This window comes from Spermophilus citellus (genome assembly GCF_964194105.1).
Source record: "Spermophilus citellus genome assembly, chromosome: X".
In the NCBI taxonomy this organism is placed as follows: Eukaryota; Metazoa; Chordata; class Mammalia; order Rodentia; family Sciuridae; genus Spermophilus; species Spermophilus citellus.
Window position 1 is genome coordinate 88,268,699 of NC_138190.1, and position 23,116 is coordinate 88,291,814.

Here is a 23,116-nt window from a genome sequence, read left to right on the forward strand (position 1 = left end):
GCTCATAATGGTAGCAGGAGGATTAACTAGTTCATGTTGGCTAAAAAGGCTTTCAGGAAAAGAAAAAGTTTTTGTGCATTATATTCATTTTCAAATGCAAATTCTTATTAATAGGGGGCACCTGCTCTATTATAGAAATTAAGCACTTTACGGAAATCTTGCTGGCTGTATGAGAAGGAAAATTCTTCAGTTCTGTGTTATGAGCTCTGTAGAAAACGTAGCTACTGTCAGCTGTAGTTTCCAACTTCGGTATCTGTTTTCTGCCCATCTAAAAATAATTCCTCTCCTTTATAGTTTCTCTAAGGTTTAGTAATTTCTTTCTCTCCTGCAACCTTTTATATTTACTGTTACTGGTGCAGAATGACTATTGTGTTTCAGCTATGGGGAGAAACGATCCCTTTTTATAATAGCCTGTTAAACATTCTGGAAATCTTTGTGATAAAAGGTTCCACACAAATACAAGGAGCATTAGTAATTGTTCTGGAGGTGCATTGCATAACTGCATTACAGATTGCTAATACTGTGACACTCTCAAGCTGCTGATATTAGCCATTTTGTGAGGTGTAATTATGCTTTCTTGTACAGGGCTGCCAGCACTCTTATTATGTCATATAGTAGTAGCCTTTTGGTTAATCTCTGTGTTCAAAAGGACAAATTCTAATCCGCCATCACCTCTCCTCATTCCTCCATCCTGAATAAAATGAGAAGGTCTGTTAGAATTTTGGAGAATGGGTAGGAGGTTTTAGAGAATGAGTAAACATTTCCATTACATCCTTGAATCCTCTTATTGCTTTTAATTTATGGTTCACAAAGTGATGCTAAAGTGTAAGCTCTATCTTGCCTCCAACAGAGATTTGCTGCAGTGCTTGTTTTTGTTACTAGAAACTGGAGGCTACTGTGGGTTTCCTTCAGTGCCTAATGATTTCCACAGAACCAAGTGCCCTTTATTTAAACTACAGTCATAATTAGAAGGTTGCCAATGTTAAGCAACCATGGAGCCTGAGTTTGAGAAATGTTTATTGTGCCTCATTAAATTTGAAATTAGTACTTAAAAGGTCAGAAATAAATAATCTATTTATATTTTTGTGACAGTAAATATATGTGGATGCTGTGTGTGCACATCTTTGACTACTCATTCCAGTGTACTGAGACACCACTCCGTTTGCCATAGCAGTAATCAAAATCTCTGTGCCAAAAGAGAGCTGTGGAGGGTTTCATTGACCACAAACAAGAAAATGATCTATTATATTGTATCTAATTAGAAAACATCAATATTAGAAGCTAATGCATTCACTATTTCTAAGATGGTATATTACTCCATTGTCTCTTGCTAGCATGATTGCATATTACAGGCTTGAGCAACAAGCTGGTACAAGGGAAATGAATTTAGACCGATATGCCAAAGGCTATTACTCTTTCATTTTTAAATAAGCTTGTGGAGGCAACTGGGTTTTAAGTGATGTATAATATAAATAATGGGATTGGGGTTGGAACTGAATTTGGGGGTGTTGTTTTGGCCCACAGGCACAGGGCCACCTGCCGCTTTCCCTCCAAATATTTTGAAAGTCTTTTCAGCTGACAAGCCTTGCTCAATAGAACTTGCACTCTGCAGGCAGTCAGGGCTCTGTAGCTGCTAACTACTGGGAATTGAGACACTGATAAAATAGAATTTAGAAGAAAAGAATGGACCAGCTCAGGTTCTGAGAGTGCTGGGCCTTCTCTGAGCCAGAGGAGCTCAATGATTGGCTGGATCCAGGAGAGCTTATACTGTGGATCCCTGGATCTCATTGCTTTGGAGAAGTCTTAGGTGGAGTTTGTATTGCCGTTGGACCAGCTGTATCAAGTTATAGACTTTGGAATTGAAGCCACCTCATAAATCATTGTCAAAGTTCCAGGGAACAAAGCACCTTACTCCTGAAGCTCTTGGGCTATGTGTCCTGGTCCTTGAACTAGGTCTGGAGGACCATCTCCAGTTAGTGTGTACCACATTTTTCCTTTGTCTAACTGCCAGGCTATACTCTTCTTACCCATTTACTGGAAGTAGCCAAGAATGCCACTCTTAGAAAAACAGGTATGAAGCAGACTGATCTGATGTTATTGTATTATATTTGCTTTCTATCTCAGTAGTAGGTTACACCAAGACTGGTGCTTCTTTTTTTTTTTTTTTTTAAAGAGAGAGTGAGAGAGGAGAGAGAGAGAGAGAGAGAGAGAGAGAGAGAGAGAGAGAGAGAGAGAGAGAGAGAATTTTAATATTTATTTTTCAGTTCTCGGCGGACACAACATCTTTGTTGGTATGTGGTGCTGAGGATCAAACCCGGGCCACACGCATGCCAGGCGAGCGCGCTACCACTTGAGCCACATCCCCAGCCCCTTTTTTTTTTTTTTTTGTCATTCTTGTTGTGGCATGTTCTAACTGAGTCAGTATTTAATGTGGCTGTAGCACTTAACCTGTATGTTTGTTTTCTTGGCTGTTTAAGGGGAGGAATAACAGTTGGTACTTGCTTGCAAAGGGCTTTGATTTTGGAGATGAAAGGCACTCTGTGCCTGCAAAATAGCTTTAATATGTTGTACTTACATATTTGGGATGGTGATTGAATTCTAGGATTTGTTCCACAGGCATATGTGGGTGATAGCTATTTAGTCCTCAGATTGAATTTTGTTTATGTAGCAAGATATAGTCTGACTTACAAAACTAGATTCTTCATTTTATTTACTCTCAAGCTACTTTACTCACACTGTGGCCTTGTTGATTTTGCATTTGTACATACAATAGGCATGACTGGTTCCAGAGAGCTTTCTATAAGCAAATACTATTTCTGAGTACACTGTACCCCATAAAGGACTTAGCAAAGCATCCAAAGGCCTTATTCAGAAGGCTCTATTTGTTTGTTTAGTGGAACAATGTTTAGCCTGGTCTGTCAGCAGGTTATTTGCCTCTGAGTTGCGTGAATTCCTACAGCAAACAGCAAGGCTTCTCAAGGAGACCTTTGTAGTGAAACCTGTAATTAGGTTGTCCTTCTAAAGGCACTACTTTGACCCAAAAATGAGAGCAGAGGAAAGCATTTTCCCTGGGGCCATCTTCGCCCCATTCTAGGTAGTCTGACCATTTCAGTGGTGCCGGCAAAACTTCAAGACTGATAATGAAAGACCAGAAGGAGCGTAACTCCTTCAAATTAACTTGTTGTATGTTAACCACATAGCCTGTGTTTCCCATTGATAGCCCTATACTAAAACCCAGTGGAATCCTAGAGTTTTCTACCACATATAGAAAAGTAGTTTCCACACTGTCAGTTGTGTGTCAGAGGTCTATGTTCTGATGAACATATTTTATTTTCTCATATAATATTTTTTTTTATCTACCCTGAGTTGAAATCATTATCATGTGTTACCACTGCCATTCTCAGAGACGTGGCAGAACTGATGGAGTTAGATGAGCAGGAAGCACTTAACTGTGTCATCTTATCTGTGACAGTTATATCCACACTGCTGTGTACTTATAAGGTTGTAGTTGGGAATGATAAGAGAATAAGTTGTAACTACAGAAGACGACAGTATACAGAATGGATACTTTCTGAAGAAATAGGAGCACTTTGGTCTAATAGAATTGGCCATCTACCTTAATTGTGATAAGTAACCTCATTCTTAACCCCTTCCATCTTTCTCTGTTCATTTATTTTTGAATTACATGAATAATAAGTGACCAGGATTGTAGCAGATGGCAAAGAGAACTTCCAGTCCAGTTCAAAGATGAATTGACACAGTGCACATGAAATAATCATGGAACCAAAGGTGCACAATCACATGTATAGTCTATATACAAAGTGCTGAGAAAATGCTAGTCAATGTGGAATGATCAATGATGGATATATATTAGAAATGAAGAGAATTGAATATGCAGATGTAGAGGCCTTGTATGGAGGACTGCTTAGCTAAGGATTTTCATTTAGATTTAATGCTAATCATAATAAGGAGTCACTGCAGGTCTTGAAAAGAGAAGTGACATGATGAAAATAGTGGACAAGGAAGATTATCCAAATAACATATTGCTGAAGGAACCAAAGCAAAAGGCAAATGGAGATGAAGGAATGGTGGTAAAGTGATGGATACTGGGGAAATGGAACCAAACGGAAAGATATATGAGCTATTTCTAAGAAGGGTAATAATTTAAAATCTATTTGATAACATGTGGATTGTGTAGATGTAACAAATATAAAGGCCAGATTCTCCTATGGTAGTCATGTGTGCTCATCAAATCATTAGGGTGCTCTTGAATTCTCTAAAGTATTAGTATAATTCTTTAAATTGTATTCCAGGAACCTGTGTATGAATATGTGCATGTATCTGCAGGTAGTACTGTCTCAGTCTCTATGTTCATTTATCTAATTGGCTGACATTTTGCCCATCCCTAGTAAGAGGTCCAGTAGTTAATGAGCTCCTTGAAGGCATAGGCTATGCATTTTTTTTCTATTTTCAGGGTTTGGTGCATGTTTATTCAATGGATGAGTGAACGGATAAGTTAATAACAATCAGTTTGTTTTAGAAGCCTAGAATTTTTAGAGTTTGAAAGAAAACATTGAAATCATTTGGATTTTTCACCTCATTTTATAGATGGATAAAGCAGTCTTAAGAGGGACAAATTGACTTATCCAAGGTCATCTGTGAGTTCAGTGAAAAATAGGGAGAGGATGTTGAGGTTTCCCCACCAGACCAAATTGCTCTCTGTAGTCAAACTGCATGAATTTGTGTATGAGAATTAAGGCTGTGGTATGTGGAGAACATATGACTTACAAGATGTGGTTAGTAGGAGCTTACTTAGATTTTTTTTCAAGTTTGGCATAAATATAAGCTTTCCAGTGATGGTAACTATGGGGATGGTGCCTTATTCCACCTTCACTAATTCCCACTTCATCTGCTGCTGTCTGGATGGATGAGTTTGTGAATATATATTCTAGCTAGAGGCATGCCGGCTTTATCTTTATGTAGAATTTGCATTTTCATTTTTATGTATTAGGCATAGGAAGTAGGAAAAAGCCATTTGTCGATTCATTTCCAAAAAATAATTTTGTGAGGGGATGGCCATTTGAGCATTTAAAACAGCAACCCCTTTTGGAAAAGTTTATGGGTCTTTTCATCATTGAATCGATAGGCACACTTAACATTACTGGAAGTTAGCAGTTAAAAAAATAACCAACACTTTAGAATAACTTTTCTGTGCATATGATCTGGAATTCCATTTTTGCTGGTTTGTATTGCTAAAATGAATTAAGGGTTTAAAAATTAAAAAAACCCAATTAGTTAGCAAATTGCAGTTATAATGTTTTCAGTTTGATGGGACTTTTAAAGTGTAATTTAAGAAGGTTGTTCATTTTCAAATGCAAACCTTTGGGTTTGAGGAATCTCTATTTTAATCCAAGAGTCTGCAACCTTTTTTAGCTTGGTGTAGTGACCTGGGGATTTATGCCAGTAGGCAAAGAGTCTAGTCCTAGATATCCGCATTTATTGGGCTTCTTTCTCCTCAGGGTTGAAGTCTCCCTGGTGATAAATGTGGTACTGAGAGAGCTGCAGTCACTCTTCCAGAGACTAGGGCACAATTCAGTGAACTGTAAAAGTAATGCAAAATGACAATTAAAGTAGGGCATTCTTTGGTACCTTGGGGGCCTGACAAAGTGGAAGCATTTGACTTCTGATGTGCCAGACTTATTAACATAGAAACATAATAAAATATAATCTACCCAAAAGTCTCACTAAAAGCCTCACATATCCAGAAGGGAGTTGAGAACAGAAAGCAGTAAGCAAAGAAGGCTTCTGAACAGGTAAAATACAAGCAAATAACAAAACCCAAATCATTGCACAGAAGTTCATATATTAAAGATCATGTAATTTCCCTCTTAGGACAAAAAATATCTCAGCTCTCTACTCAGAACTTATTAACTCATGTTCCAGTCTATTCTTACAAATGTAATTATGTAGTTTCCAAAAGCATGGTAGAGTAGAAGCATTGAACTTGAAGTGGAAGAGAAGCTGCTTTTGTTCTAACATCACTGACAAGTAGCATCACTGAATATTTGATTGCAAGTTAGTTGAAGGACAGCTGTTGAAAATTAAAGGCAGGAAATCAAAAAACAGTACTTTGGGGTCACTGAATATATAGGCAAGACCTTCAGGGCACAATGATTTATATTTAGAAGGGTGCACCAAAATAACAAATAAAATGTACAATTATGTCTTTTTACTCTAAAAGGAGTGACATTGTGATACATTCTAGAAATAAGGTATAATGGTTAGGGTTTTAAATTAGAGTTTCAGTTCTTAAAGGGGAAAGCCATAAGTTATCTGGAAAACCAAGCTATGCAGAATTATTTATTCTATAGGGATTGTACAAAATCAAGATTTTATTAAAACTAGGCCAAGGAGAAACCTACTCTAAGTGAATTCCTAGAAAAAAGGCTACTTGTTAGAGAAAGGATTTGAGAGAAGTATATTAAGTGATAAAAAGTGACTTATTTGCCATCAAGACTGGAAATAAAAGTTTGCTGTAGACCCATTTTTATGTCAAAATTAGGTTTTTTAGAAACAAATGTTGTTCTTATCTCTTTGCTGTGTTTCTCTGTTAACCTGCCTGTCTCATTAGAGATGGGGATATTTCCTAGTGAAATTAATGTGACATTTAGAGAAAATTTCCTCTCTCAAATGTTTCATGTTATTTGCCATTTAGAATACTTAAAGATGGGATTGGAATAATGTCAAACAAATTTTGATTAAATAAGGCTAAACAGGAGCCAATACATTCATGCAAAACAGAAAAGCTCTTGTGTTATTTCTTGAAAAGTGAATTCCTTCTCTGGTTCTTTATCATATATTGAGATAACGTCAGTAGATAATTTGACAGAAAAGGTGCAATCTCCTAAACAGCTGGGCTTGCCTTAGAAAACACAGCATATCAGGTCAAAGCCTGTCACCAGCTCTTTGTTCACAACACTAGTTTTCTACCCTGAAGGTACATTAGAATTATCTAGGAAACTTTAAAAAAATACCAATGTCTGGGCCCAGGTCAATTATCTCAGAGTCTCTTGAAGTGGATCTTTGGTGACAGTATTTTTTTAAGTTCTTCAGATGATTCTAATGTGCATTTAGGGTTGAGAACCACTGGCTTAAGACATGAAAACTATTTATTAACACAAGATTGTTTCCTTGTTCAGGGAGGTCTGAGTCTTATTCTATGCTCCACCAGTAGTGAGAAAAAAAATCTACTCTTTCAGTGCATATGGGTTGGGCTTGAGCACACACCTAGAACAAATATAAACTAGAATACTTGATATCAGTAGATAGAGACCCACCATATAATAGGCTACCTATGGCCTTTAAATCAGTTGTTTGGAATATAGCACTAATGAGGCCACAAGATTGTATCTGTCCAATTAAAATGATTCTGTTCCATATGTTGTTCCTATAACTGCACCTAAACTGCTTTATACATAGAGATGAAAGTGATTACAAAGGAAAAAGAAAATGTACAAATTTGTTTAGCCCCAATCATTCTGGAAAAGTTGGTTCTAGGTACCTGCCTCATTGACTAGTGCTACCAATGACATTTAGGATGAAGCATGGGGCATGTGCCCATTATGGTTTGTGCTGATTTGGGGGAAGGGATATTTACATTAGAAGGTTAGGACCCATAAGAATGGGCAGTGCAAAAATGAACGGGTAGAGTAAAAACAGAAAAAGAGAGGAAAGTGATAAATTACAATGACATTCTTTTACCTACAGTGGCAGATGATTCCTGTAGCATCTGTCCCGAGTTAACTGATTTGTCTTGGGGGTAGGGACTGTTAAGGTGGGAATTCTCGTGGTCATATACATTATTCCATTAGAACCAAGAAATAGTATATTTGTCAGAGATAAAATTGGTTTGAATTTTCTTCTTTGCCCAAACATGTGGTTCTGGTTTTTTGATGAGAGACCAGATATCCACAGAGCTCCATATTTGTGCTCAGTGAACACAGGCTAGATGCATTCATATGCAAAGCCATGTAAAAAGTTCTACTTGAAAACTGACTTTCAAAAAAGTGACAAAAATAAAAAACAAAAAACATGACAGTAGCTTGGGATATTGATCATGCTTTCCCTACAAAGCCAATGTCCTCTAGATTTCCTCTCCTTTTTATTTGGAATCTACCACTTTTCTTGCAAAACGTGATTTGATAAGTTTGATCCTGGCTGATAGAATACACGTGTGCTCTTGTTTTATTGCCTTGAATGAGGTCAAATTTCTGGTCCTCCTTGGGGTTTCAAGTTTTGAAGATAGCAAAGAATAAGGATTCCCACTATGAGTGATGAGAAATGCAACTGTAATCTCCTTGGATTCATGTTTTATTGTCCATATTTTACAGAGGAGGAAACTGAGGCACACAGAGATTAAATAATGTACCCAAGTTTGCATGGTGAAATGAATAAGTGAACTGTTATTTAAATTTTTAGGGGATGGGGAACTTCCACTCATTAAATTATATGTTGTAGTGATTATCATAGAAGAGCACATTTGATCAACCCCATTTCCCCCTCTTATATTGATAAAATGAATTGACTCAAAAAGCATTTGTTGTTTGGCTGACTGATGGCTAACCTATCCTAGCAAATACTTAGATTGTATTCCCAACACAGACCTTCAAGTTAGCTTCCTCCTCCTGTAGTTATATTTGCAACAATTTTGCCACTCATTCTCTTATGAACAAATCAGAAATGAACTGACCCCTTTGGTTATTACTCTCTCAAACCATTACTTCTAACAGCACCAAAAATTGCTTGTGGCTTACATTAAAGGGAATATAAACTTCTAGATAAAAGCAGTGCGAGTGGATATTATACAGTGTGTCTTCCAATGAGAGGCATGTGCAAGCGGCACAGATGTACCCCAGTCAATTCAGGGCACTGTTGGGTTTTAGTTTCCTTCTCAATTCTCTCCTTTCTTCCAACTATTCACCGCCCACTTTTTACTTACTCTAGGTGGTTAGGGTCCTTATTCTGACTGTTGGCTGTTTAGTGCCTATGTGGGAGCTGGATCTGCTATTACCAGTCTCATTTTCTCCTCTATCAAACTGTGAACTCCTTGAAAGCAAGAACTGTATCTAAGAGCCTAGTGCAGTAAATGTGTGACAGGTAATCATCAGAAAGGTATCTGCTATTTTGTTCTCTAGACAGCTATTGTGTTTCCTTTTCAGGCGTTTTCAGTTGAAGTGATTGCAGAAGGCCCTCAAGGAAAGGTGGGCATTGTAGGGATTTCCTGTAGGAGGCCAGGAGGGTAGAGGAGATGTGTTTGGGCATTTTTCAATTCCTACAATGGTTCAACAAGAGTTGTACTTTAGTGTTGGGGGTAAGGTCTACTTTACTAGGACATTGTCTTACTTCAGTGTAGACTCTTCCCTATCACCCACCCCTTCTAAGAGGTGCTGTCCCCCCTTCAATTCATCCAGCCGTTGGGTGCTCATAAACGGTTTTCCCATCTCTTTCATCTGGCAGGTATTCTGCATTTGCTTTTGTAAAACTGTTGCTCTGGCAATCTACTGTAACCAGATTAGACAGTAGTGTTTTAATGATAAAAACTGAGACAGGGGTTTGCTTGCAAACTTCATGTCTGACATGAAAGGCTTTGGTACCCCCTGTGGTCTGCCCTTTACCCTGTTTTAGGCATAGTACTTGTTTGCCTTTATATTTGTGATAAAAGAAGGTCTTCTGCATAACCAGTGCTGAGCAAATGTCTTAAAACAAAGGGAAGTGCAGAGTTTAAATCCACAGTGGGGGATTACCTTGCCTGCATTTCCATATCTTTGGAATAAATATTTTAACATGTTAATTATCTACTACTAATAAAAATACCTTTGAACTTCCAGTCAATTTGATGGGCATAGAATTGTCTCCACTGGGGAATGGGAAGCAATTAGTTTCTGTAACGATTGTGAGTCATATTGTCTCTTCTCTATAAGTGGTTGCATGGTCAGTAGCCAGCCCTATTCTAGGAAATGTTTGTGCCAAGTCTGTCCTGGTCTGCAGGGGTGAGTTGCTACCTCCACAGAGAATAGCCCCCCGCCCCTCCCAGGCTGCTGCCCCACTATGGCGTTAGTTTCTGATTCATTTATTGCTTCTTGCCTATTTAAAAAAAAATCCTTTTAAGTAGGTACTTGGATTCTTCTTATGAATTACCTGTGTAACATTTTAATTCTTTTTTTTTTCTTATTACAGACTGAAAATTATTCTTTTGATTCCAACTATGTGAACAGCCGAGCCCATTTAATCAAAAGGTATGTTGATTTGCTTACCTAGCTTGATTTAATATAAAAAAGAAAACCAGATTTTTTTAAAAAAACATACTTTTTGGATTTTAAAATGAATGCCTATATGCTTATTGCAGAAAGTTTGAAAAATTTAAGTAATTCCATCACTTAAAGGTAATCCTGTTGGCATTTTATCATATTTCTTTCTATTAAAACATATGTATACATATTCACAATTAAAAATAAAATTGGAGTTATATGAAAATATATTTTTGTTGATTAAAAATGTAATATGAGAAATATTAGAAAACTTCCAAAATCTTGTTTAGCAAAATACTTGTTGCTATTCATTTTAAAGGCCTTAAAAGTTTTTTTTTCCTATGGAGTTTCCAGTGATTTCTGAGATTGCTGTTATTTTGACAACTTTGAAATTTTAAAGATATTTTAATGACAGAAAAATTAACTGTTTATGTTTTATAATGCTTTTTTTTAGATGAGACAGGAAAAGAAAATTGCCTGATTTAGTACTCTTGTTAAAGATATTTAGAAGTGTTTCTGTGAATACTGACGGAGATTTCACCTGGTGCAGTGGGCACCAAAGTCATCCAATAGGAAAAAAAAAGACATGTAGAAAACCTTCTAAAGAGAGAACTAAGCAAAAGAGAAATTTTCTTGTGAAGAAAAGTAACAACAAAACAAAAATAATCCAGAATTGACCACTCAGATGATGCCTTTATTACTGTTTCATGTAAATAGCCTCTTAGTGGTTATTTGGCAGCTAAAATTGAACACTGAGTGTGTTTGTTAAAATAATGGAAACAAAATAGAAAGGCAAGCAGGGTGTATTAGAGCTGCTGTTGAGAAGATCCGAAGCTTCTATTGTTTTGCTGGCTCTAATCCCATAAATTTACATAAATCACTGGAAGGGTAGGATTCACATAATAAACTAGCTTGTTGTACAAGTAACTTGAATTCATATGTAATTTAATTCATGGTGCTACAGTAACTAGCCCCCTCCCCACATCATGCTACGTTTATCTGTATCAGTTTGGGACAGCATGTGACCTTAAGTGATGATCATTAATCATCTGAAAATGGAAAGCACTGTATACCAAGCATAGTATAGTTTGAAATTTTTCTGAGGGGTTGGGAAGAATCCATTTAGAATAATTTTTGGTCTACAGAATAAAACAAACAGTGAGGAATTTAAAATTCTCTAATTTGTTTTAATGGGAAGGAAAAATCTTTATAAACACTGATTAGAGTGGCTTTGCAGTAGAGGTCTGCTTTGTTTTCTGCTTCAAGATTGTTGTTTTCAAAGCTTCTTTTAAAATTTCTAGTGAAAACAGTGACTTGCCTTATCCTTACAGGTCCCTTGGGAAAGCTATTTCTGGATACTTGGGAATTCTATGACCAAGTTAAACTGATAACATGAGTCGTATTTTCATTGCCTGGCAGAAAGCTAAGACTCCTGGGGACCCTCATGTCTTAGGTCAGCCCTGAATATCAAATTTAAAAGGCAGACTGATGAAATTAAAACTTATGTCAAACATTTACCTTTTGGGATATGTGTATTTCCACAATAGCTTTTTGACTCACTGGGAAGTGGGAATCTCTCATTTGATTACACACACACACACACACACACACACACACAGAGAGAGAGAGAGAGAGAGAGAGAGAGAGAGAGAGAGAGAGGGCATGAGGGCATGACCTGGAATTAATAGGGCCTGATGGTGGCTGAAACAAAAAATAGGAGTTTTTAAGTCTTCACTAAGGACCTTCTTCATTTTTTTTCATTGACAAATACAACTTTGTTTATTTACTAAATATATCACAGTATTTTATATTATATATACAAGGTAAAATGACTAAATAGAATGAATTAACACAATCATTATTTCATATAATTATCAGTTTTGTGCTTACAAGGTATTGTATTCCTTCTACTAGTTTTATGAAAAACATAATACACTGACCATGTGGTAAAACAAAACTCTTTACCCTCTTATGCTCAATAAAATAAAAATATGGAGACTTTGACTATAATATCAACCCTTCACAAAACACAGTATCTGGTGAGCAAAACTTTACTCACTAAATTTCTGACTTCCACATGTGAATCAAATGTTCCTGCAACTTAATATCTGCTTGCCACATTTCACTTAATGCAAAGTCCTGCATATATTTCTTATAAGACTTTAAAAGACAAAATATTCTTACAACTAAATAACAATAGTATGTAAGTACAATATTTTTACACATTTGATCATTGATGGGCACATACATTGAGTTAAGGACCTTCTTCATTAAGACAAAATATTTTAAAGCAGAGAGACATACATGCATTTTTGCCAGTTTCTGTTATGGGACTGCAAAGGCTTTGGAAAACCATTAAGGCCTTGGAATTTATGGGGTCAATTGAGTTTAAACAAAGAACAATACCTGGACAGATACAGAGTGCTATTTTGTATGCTATGCTTTCCTGTGGAGTAACCATTATAAGTATAAAGTGTGGAGAAAATGTTAAAAGAGAGTAGTTACTAACACCAGGTTTTCAAACCAGGCAAAGTATGTTCAAATAGCTCACAACAATGTTTGAAAGGGTTTTTTTTCCATATGTGGTTTCTTGAAGATCCATATCTATGCATGGGGAAAACTCTTGGCCAGGAAATTTTTAATTGGATTATAAATTTTAATTTTGAAAATGCCAGTCTAATCTCAAGCCTACTTTGTGAACTTGTTTTCCTATCTCTTTTCTCATCCTCTGTTCGTTATCTACTCATCCAAAGATGTTTCTTGGATCATTCTTCCTGGCATTCTTGGACAATCTATTTATACATGGACATCTTTTCCTCTTTCATATATATCTACCTTAGATAGTTGAACAGGCCTGCCATTGTTCTCTAATTTTTTTCCTGTATCAATCAGGAAATAGTTACATGATATAGTTGACACACTGAATTGTAATAATTTAAGGAAAGTTCTTTTTTACAAATGGACTATTTGCAAAGACTTGGGCAAGAGATAACACAGAATTCTGGTATAAGAACAATAGAGTTGAAAATACTTTTGAAAAGACTAGGGAAGAGAGCAAGGAGGGAACATTGACTACAGAATAATAGTGACTTCTGGTCAATTGAAGGATACAGTCACCATTAAGTGACCCTGCAAGAGGGGAGCAGAGATAATGAATACCCTAACATCACTCTCCTCTTACCCTCTGACCTCCTTCTCATGTCCTCCATGGGCTAATCCCAATGGAACGCCACAGGGCAAGGTGATTTTTCATAGGCATAAATCAAAGTTGAGAAGAGTCAAGAGTGAATCTAGAAGGGAACAGGAAGATATATGGCACATTCTCCATAATATTTTTAAATAAAGAATCTAGCATTATATCTTTGTAGGTTTTTTTTTCTCCAGAACATCATCTGCAGTCTCGAGGTATCTCAAGGAGGTTTATAAAAGAGTTCCAGATTAGCAAACCAAGAGAGTTTGAAAATTATTCTGGATGGATTTCCTTCCTGCTGTATTTGTTTTCTTGCTATCTTCTCAGAAGAAGAAAGCCAGCAGTGGTAACTTTGCCCCTGATGCAACACTGTCTTTGCTCATGCCTGCTTTCTATGCTGTTGTCTGATATCCACTTCTGTAGTGCTTTTGGAGCAATATCAAGCAGGGCTTAAGGATGTAGATCAAAGGAAATAGAATAAGAAATGATCAAGATGCTGAAGCAGCATGGAAAGGAAAATAAACATCAGCTCCTAAACCATGCACAGTGCTTTCCTTTATCACCAACATTGTCCTGAGGTTTTGTAGCATTTGGTATGGTGCCTTGAATATAGTAAGTTCTTGGTACATGTTTATTGAATGAATGGAAGAAAGAAGTTGAAGGAAACCTCAGCTTTTTTTCATGAAAAAACGAGTGCTAAACTTCCCTTTAAGCCAATGATTTCTGAACTTTAGTGTGTGTTGGGAATCACCTAAGAGACTTGTTAAATACAGTCTCTAGCGCCATTCTTAGAGAATCTCCAGTTTTAACAGGTTCCCAAGGTGATTGTGATACAGCTGGTCTAGAAACCACTTTAGGATCTTCCTTAGATTCCTAAACACAGTTATAATACTCTTTCAACTCTTACCCCCTTCTTATTTTTAGTCTCAGTTGTATTCCCTGGGTATGTGGTGTCACCTACTGGGAAGATATGGCCTATTTCCTTTCAGATTCTTCATATTATTGAAAAAGATTCTAATATTTAAAAGAATTCTAATATTTTAAATGGTAGATACAGATCAGAATGTGTATGATGTTCATTCATCAAATATTTTATGAGTAACTCTGTATGCAGAGTCCTGTTAAGGTGTTTTCAAGAGAACCTGTCCTGTCGGCCACCAGAACAGTAATAGAAACATTTGCATTTACAATACCATTGCAAACAAGTACCCTTAATTTATTGTCCTACAAAAGTTGTTTTACAAGTCTTTCATCTCCCAAGAGGTACACAGGTAATAAAGTAAGTGAAATCAGCATTTTTAATGCCTGACATAAATTGTTATTTGTTTTGGGTGAGTAGCCATTTATCAGACTGCTTTACAATTTGTAGCATCTTGTTCACTGAGTCTTAAACTGCCTTACACAAATCCATTCATTAAGCCAATAAATGTCCTTACAAGATCAGAGTCAGTGGTACTTAGTTTGTCAGATGAGCAAAGTGATCCTTAAATGAGTTAACTATTCCAAGGTTTGGGGGTGGGTAGTGGTTATATCTTTTGCTTTTCTTTTTGAGAATACACAACTTCTCAAATTCACACTACAGTCCCTTAGATTCCCGTAGCTAGTCCTTTACAGTTTTGTTTTATTATTTCTATCCTTTTTGCCTAAAGAAAAAAGCTCTGAGGTAGTTTATAACATTCAGATGCATATAAAATGGATGATCAAATTTTAAAAAGGCAGATCAAAAACCAATTAGGAGAAGCAAGATAGAGATTCCTGGCATCCAGGGAGGTAACTCAGTGCAATTCAAGATTACATTTACCTTGCATCTTTTGAGATGCCAAGACTTAAAAATAAATGCATCAGGTCATATAGTTATCATTATTCAATTAAGAAAGTGTACATATTTGAGAGAACTACTTTTTTTCTGTTCCTGAATTTTAGGAGAAATAACATTATGGACAATGTCTGACTGTTGTTTACAGAAGGTGTAGAAATAGTCTTTAAATATAAATTTTCCTATACCAATCTGGTAAAAGACCATGGATATAATATTTAGTTACAATTCAATGAAGGTATTACCATGCAGGTAATGATCATATTAAATTGTAATATTTATTGAGCATTTGTATATGTGATACTTTATGTGTATTGTCTTGTTGAATCCTCAAAATGGTCTTTTGAAGGAGAGTTTAGCAACTGTATTTTACAGACAAGGAAATTGAGACTCAAAGACATCAGATATCAAGCCTAGGATCACATAAATGAAGGGGCAGATGACAGATTTTCATGTGTCCTAATGACTCCAAGTTTAGTGCTTTTCCCAGTATAGTCTGTTACAGGAATAGAGTTTAGAGAATCTAAAGCAGTTGTTCTCAACTGGGGGTGATTTGACAATATCTCCCTGGAGACAAAATGATTGTTATTCTTGTGGGCCACTACTGTCAGCTCATGGATAAAGCTCAGGGATGTTGTTAAACATCTTACAATGCACAGGACAGCCACAGCAAAGAATTATGTGGCCAAGAATGTCAATAGTGCCAAGGTTAAGAAACCCTGCTCTGAAGGATGGTCAACTACATTGTCCTTGCACTCTATCCCTCACCGTCATATATTTTATGTAAGTTTTGGAAACTGCTGAAATGCAGTCAATTCAGAATTGAATTTTCTGGCTTAATATGCCAGTTTTGTTTTGGGGATTAAATAACTTTTCATTATGTTTCAGATAACAGATAATACAGGTTGAAAAGTTAATTTTTGTTATCAAAATGGAACAGTCTGTAATATCATCCAGACAGGTCATTTCCCTTCTCTTGAAGAATATGAGTGCTTGTAGGCAGGGCTAATTGTTTTTCTAAAGTAGAAACTTTGAATCTATTTAAACTGTGGAATTGGTATTTACAGAATCTGTACCATAAAGCTAGAAATTATAAGACACTTCAAATGAAGTGTTTCCAATTGGTCTTCTTGACCATGAAAAATTATAGAATGATTTTGTTTTAATAGAGCTGCATCCTGGTATGTTCATAGGGCTAAGTTATCTGAGTGAGCTGGCCTATTAAGTGATTTTAGTTTTAGTGAAGTAAGTTGATGCTCAGTTTTCCTTTCTGAAAATAATTACCCAACAGGCCAGTGCTTCACTCTATCCTACTCTTCATTTTCTTATACTTTTTGCTTTCCAGTTATTACCCTCTTGATCTTTTCCTTTTAAAATTCAGGTCATCCAGTTTTTAGCACCTAGGTGGGTCATATGTTAAAAATTAGTTGTGATTCCTTTTGGCCAAGTGCAAAGAATTACAGTGTATTTATTGTGTATATGACACAGCTCTTCATCATATGTACTGAATATTCTTATGAAAGTCTCAGAGAGTCAGGCCTGTGAATGTTTAAAGTTGAGCAGATCAAGCGAGTTTGCAGTACTATCTCCACAGGGCTCCCTTTGCAGAGGCACAGTAGGTCTATTGGGGCTTGTCCTAATTCACAAGTGTGCCACTCTTCCTTGTTAGGACAGCAACACATTTTCTTGAGTGTGCCTTTGCTGCTATCTCACTAACTAGGGAATGGATTCACCATCCACTCCTTATTTTAGATGCATAATATACGATCCATGGTATAGCACAATTGCAGTTTCAGGCAAGATGTACAAAGTATTATAAATAGCAGGTGAGTTCTTTATGGGTATACTTTGTATATTACTCTCTGTGAAAAATGATGTGGAGTTCTTGGCTAGTATGCTTAGTGCCTTGTATGGTGCATTGGTTTAATAAATGCAAGAAAAAATTTACCCACAAACTCTTGAGCTGACAGTTTTCTTGATTTTAGTATACTTATATCCACAGTTACATTAATGCTTGCTGTCTGCCTCTCACTTTTATCTTACCTTCTATATTAGAGTTTTCCAGAGAAAGAGAACCAATAGGCATTTAAATATCTATATCTGTCTGGAAAAAGTTTTATTGTAAGTTGTTTGTTCATGCAGTTATGGTGGCCGAGAAGTCCTGTGATCTTCCATTTAGAAGCTATAGAACCAGGAAGGCTGGCAATGTAGTTGAAGGCCTGAGAACCAGATACCCAATGGTATACATTCCAATTTGTTTCTCAAGGCTTAAGAACAAGGAGCAATAAGTATGAGAGACAATTGATGTCCAAGCTCAGACAATTTGGCAGAGAGCAAATTCAATCTTTTGCCTTTTTGTTCTATTCATGCCTAGGAGGGATTAGGTAATACCCATCCACCCTGGGGAGAGTCACATGGCTTTACTCAATTTCACAATTCAATTACTAATCTCTTCTGGAAACATCCTTACAGACATATCTAGAAATTACACTTTTCTAGGTAGCTGGGCATCCTGTGGCCCAGTCAAATTGACACAGAATTATCCATCACACCTTCCATGCACCAAGGTTCTTTTCTCACCTCCTCTTTTTCTTTGAATCTGTCCTTTTTCCTTTTTCAGTTAAAACTGATCTGGGTTCTCTAATTCTGACAGCCCTTTCTATTTTAATTGTGCTGTATCAACTTCTTCCACTCTTATTTTTTTACCATTGGTTAGTAGACATATTTGGAGAAGCATTATACATAGTGGTTAAGTTCTAAGCTCTGGAGATAGACTATCTGGATTTGGTGTTAGATATGATAAACTTCTTGTCAGCCATGTGACCTTGTGCAAGTTATTTAACTTCTATGTATCTTTGCTATCTCATCTATAAATATGGCACCTTTCTCTGATAGAGCTGTGATGATTTAAAAAGTTAATGTTAAGCAGTTGAAACAGTTACTCATGAATAGTAATCTCTCACTAAAAATTCAATTGTATTAAAACAGAAAAATCCTGAGATGACAGCATTCTTTAGAGGTGGTTGTTTTAGATTTTTATCTTCTTGTATCTTGCTTATAGCGATGCACTGAAAATGAGTGAATGAAAATATTAGTTGCATCAGCATCCAATAGTGGGAATTTCTCTGCAATGTTAAGTTCCATTATCTTTAAACAAAAATTTCTTCCCCTCATCCCTGCTCTGTTGGGAATCTAGCCACTGTTGGCTCCATTACAGAACTGACATCATCCTGGCTTGGAAAGATTTTAAAAGTCAGATCTATCACAGTCGTAAATGAACATTCTTTCTTCAACCCAGCAGCTCCACCTTCAAGGACCTAGAGGGCAACAGCCTGAAGGATAGTGGACATGAGGAGAGTGACCAGACTGACAGTGAGCATGATGTCCAGAGGAGCCTGTATTGTGATACTGCTGTCAATGATGTGCTGAATACCAGTGTGACCTCCATGGGATCTCAGATGCCTGACCATGGTAAGGGTTGACTGATTGTAAGTTACAACAATAGACTCCAAAGAACTCAGAATGTTTGCAGGCACATTTTACTAATTTAATGAATGTGGTATCAAGTTATCCACTAAGTTCATAACTCGGCAGCACCTACAGCAGAATCTAGTCAGATTCTTCTTCTGCTTCCCTGAATGATTCCCTCAGGATCATATACTGTTTGGTCATTTTACAGGATAACACCATATACATATTGCGTGCATTCACTTCAAAAGTAACTGCACTGAGCGAGCACACAGGAAATGAGCAGATGCCTTCTCACCAGGAATAAATGCCTCTTTTTGCTATGGTGCCTGAATTCAGCTGATCAATTGAGTTGCATAGAACACAACTCTAATGAGACCAGAGGGGTAGGTTTTATTTCCCAATCAGGCTAGTTAGATTTACCAGGAGAGACACTGTTCTCTGACTACAGATTGTGTGTGCTCTTTACTGAGGATTGAAAGTACTGAATTTCCCATTTTGTCTGGCTGCCACATGAATCCATGCCATCAGTCATAGGGGAGACCAGGGCAAGAGAATGCAGCTGAATCAATGTAAAACATTCCACTAATGTGGAAAGCACATGTCAGGAGCAGCATCCTCATGTATGAAGAAGGATCTGTTTTTGTGAACTCAGCCACACATCCCTCAGCAAGAAGCACTATTTAAAATTATGCTAGGCAGAAACCAGGATATAAAAGCATTAGCAGAGTTCAGGAAGGCAGAATGTTCAGATGGACTTGGGCACAAATGTCATTTTCAATATTTTACTGATGCAAACATGCTGTGCAAACAGCCTGTCCTTTTCAATTAAGAAGTATGAATTCAACTTAGTGTTTAGGCTCAGTGAAGCTTCAGAATACTTGGCTATGTCTTAGAGAAGCTAGGCTCAAGCTCAGCTGGAAGTCTTACTGCTAAAAGTCTTAAAGACGAGGAAACAAAATATGGTGATTATGTGCTGGTCTTCAGCTGTTTCATTTCACTGTAAACATCATTAAATGCTTTTGTTTTGGTTTTGAAAATGAATCAAAAAATGCATGATTCACAAAACAAAATGTTTTCTATGGGAAAAGTAGTCACTGTAGATTTTATTAAATTGCTAATCCATTCCCTCCCCAGCAGACCCAAGTGTCAAAGTCTATAATATAGAGAGGTCACTACCAATTATTCACTGCTGCCTTCCCTAATTGGTGAGTGGTGACATCTGCCGAGATAATATACTTTCTGGCAATCCTTACTATGACTAAGGATAAAAAAAATTAAACATTTATATAACTGAAACAGGAGCAATTTAATTCTCAGAGGATTAGCAGTGTGTCACAGGATGCAGACAGATATGTATCGTTTACTCCGTGCATGTGTCTCAAAGAAATGCTTTTTCATTTATATCAGAAAGGGTTTTAGTTAGATGCTCTGTGAAATGAAATGACTCCAGGAAAAGAAATAGTCATAATTGATTCTCACTTTATGCCTGGCTAGAACAACATCTTATAAGTGGACTGTAGCTAGACTTTCTGTTTCTTACAAATGGGATGCATTATATATTGTGTAGATTGGATAATAACGAGAATATTCTAAAGCAAGATGTGACAGTATCCCAAGATTCTCCTATTATAAGAGATGATTAGACACACACACACACACACACACACACACACACATGCACAGATGTACTTTTTGCTGTTCCATTTTGGCAATACTTCTTCATTTGTTTCTCAGTATTTGATTTGCAAATGCATGTTCATTATTTTTCCCATTATTCCAGCAGTGGCTGAACTTTGAGCCAATCCTTAGGTTGGTTCTTTACAACTTGAGTGGCTAAAATTTATGTATGAAGGTCTTGTTTACATAGTCTGTACCTTGTGATATCCCACTACTTCTGAAGCTTTCCATAATGATATTTAATTGTATGTCCCAAATCAACTCTAGGCTTGCCACACAGATTGTGTCACCACAATCTTGGGTTGATTATTACTACCTCAAAACATAGCAACGATTCCAGCAATTAACATTTCATAGATTTACTATCTCAACCTGCACTCACATGGTAAGTGTATTTCATTTTATCCTAAGGAACAGTTGTGGGAATGCAGTTGCTGGTGAATCTACCATACATGCCTGATCTTGAAGTTCTCAGCCTAAACTTTGATCCTGATATTTCTTTTGGTTCTGCTAGAACCACTCCAAATTTGGCCTAGATTCACCCAATAGAGTGGACCTTATATCATTGTATTGAGTAGTTTGGTTCACCCTGGATATCCTATCTGTGGCTCTATGACATTTCTAATTTCAATATTGATACTGCATCTTCCTTTGCATGTAAGTGGACATGTAATTGATAGAAAGTCTCAGAATTTTCAAAATTAAGAAAATTTTCTGCATCTGTTCATTTTTACTTGAGCAGGAATGGTTTGTTCAGTGATCTATTATTGTGTTGCTAGTGTTCAAAGAAGTGATACAAACTGTATTTGTTCCTCCTTTTCTGAGAGACACTGGGCCCTGTGCTTCTTCACACTGCTGAAAGTTCCTCTGGGATTTGTACTTATAACTATACTATACAGTAGCAGAAGAATGCTAAGTGTGAATGCTAAGGGTACTTTATGACTTATGTAAGGGCCCAAGTGTCTTAAGTTTCAATAACTATTCTCTGAGAACTTTACAAGCCATTGGAATTCAGAATCAATAGTTTCAATGAAGGAAGTGGAATATGTAAAAGACTTTTTAACGCAGAGGCCAAAGTTCAGGTATTTAGTCATTGATAGTTCGGATTGTTTTGATTACCCCATCCAAACTCTGATCTACTCTGATCTGAGCTGGATCAGAGTAGAGATAAGAAGGAATGATAGGAATCTCTGCTTTCTGTTTTACTTTCAATCCTGGCATCTCTCTTAACATGTCTAAAACCAGGTCAGTAGGTTGACGAACTAGTTGAACTGAATTTTCTGGTTGCCAGCTGACTGAATTACAAACTTATTTGTCATCCACCATGCTCAGGAATTTATGTCTCTCCCTAGTTCAATGGCTTTTATCATCATGGCTTCCCAGAAATGAATGCGAATAAATAACTCTTTAACTTGTGCTTTTTTAACTGGCACATGGTACTGCTTAAGATGCTATTTCCCAATAGCTCTCAGAGGACCTTGACAACAAGTAAATGTGGTCATTTTGAGCAGGTTTAATGTCTCATTTGGAGCTTGAGAGTCACAATCAAATCTTCCCTCCCTGAATTTATTTGGTAAACTGACTACCTTCTGGTGGGAATAGGAATTTTGCCTCATACAATTCCTACAGGCAAATCTCTAGGAGGAGCAATTGACAAGTAGGATGGTCAGAGGTGCCAGAAGCTCATGGGTTTGTTGCATGATTTTGGATATGACTGAGTTTGAAATTCTTCCTATCCTGGTTATTTCCGAGTTGAATAGTGCTGAAGTTAATAGACTTCTGGCTCCTCCTTGCTTCTTTGCATGACCATTTATGGTGACTTGGATATTCCATTATGCTTACTTAAAAATGCAGTCCTGATATGAAATTGGGGTTTTGGGGGATCATATTGTAGAACTGTACTCTAGTCCCAAGTCCAACTAATTTGCTCCAAATCATACCCAGTCTCTTTTTCCTTATGATTTTAATTATTGATTATAAATTCTTCAGTTGAGAAGATGACTCTAATTGCTCTAATATGCACCCAATTTGGAGTTCAGTACACACTGAATTGATTTCCCTCCCATGTTAATTGATACCAAATGGAAGCCATGTACAGAAATTTGCAGTAACATTTATCTCCTTTTCACATCTGAAAGAAATATAATGATTCTTTATTTCTGGAAGTGTAGGTTTTTCTGGATTTTACTAAATTTGTTTTTTTACCAATCTTATCACCTAATATCATTCAACATATTTTCTGTGCAAAACATGGATTCGAAGAACTCGATCTTTGCCTAATGCAATTGCTGCTACAAATTAGCCATGAAGGGAGCTGAGGTTGTGGCTCAGTGTTAGAGCACTCGCCTAGCACATGTGAGGCACTGGGTTTGATCCTCCGAACCACATAAAAATAAATAAATAAAATAAAGGTATATATACATGGAGTAAAACTTATAAAAATTAGCCATTAAAATGTTCTATAGTCTGCATTCTACCCATAGTATAATGTTAACCACAGGTGTATTAAGCTGTTTACACTTTCAACACTATACAATGTGCAATTTCATTTTCTCTAGCCTTTTAATGAAACTGTGATTCAGTGACTAAATATCCCTTTCTTTATCCTTTTACCTATCCCCCTGACTCACCTTCCACCTCACTAAATTTCCAAAC

General features: G+C 36.7%; 1 protein-coding gene across 4 annotated transcripts in view; it reads left to right on the forward strand.

The window, feature by feature from the left end:
• PCDH19 (protocadherin 19) overlaps positions 1-23,116 on the forward strand; it is a gene marked incomplete at its 5' end in the record, with an annotated part of 107,939 nt that overhangs the window by 52,474 nt on the left and 32,349 nt on the right. For 2 of the 4 annotated variants that reach the window (XM_081276603.1, XM_081276605.1), the window contains 2 exons: positions 10,237-10,295; positions 18,612-18,784. In XM_081276603.1, the coding sequence (XP_081132729.1) occupies positions 10,237-10,295; positions 18,612-18,784 (232 nt within the window). The remainder of the gene's footprint in view (positions 1-10,236; positions 10,296-18,611; positions 18,785-23,116) is intronic. The other 2 variants (XM_081276604.1, XM_081276606.1) reach the window with 1 other exon arrangement.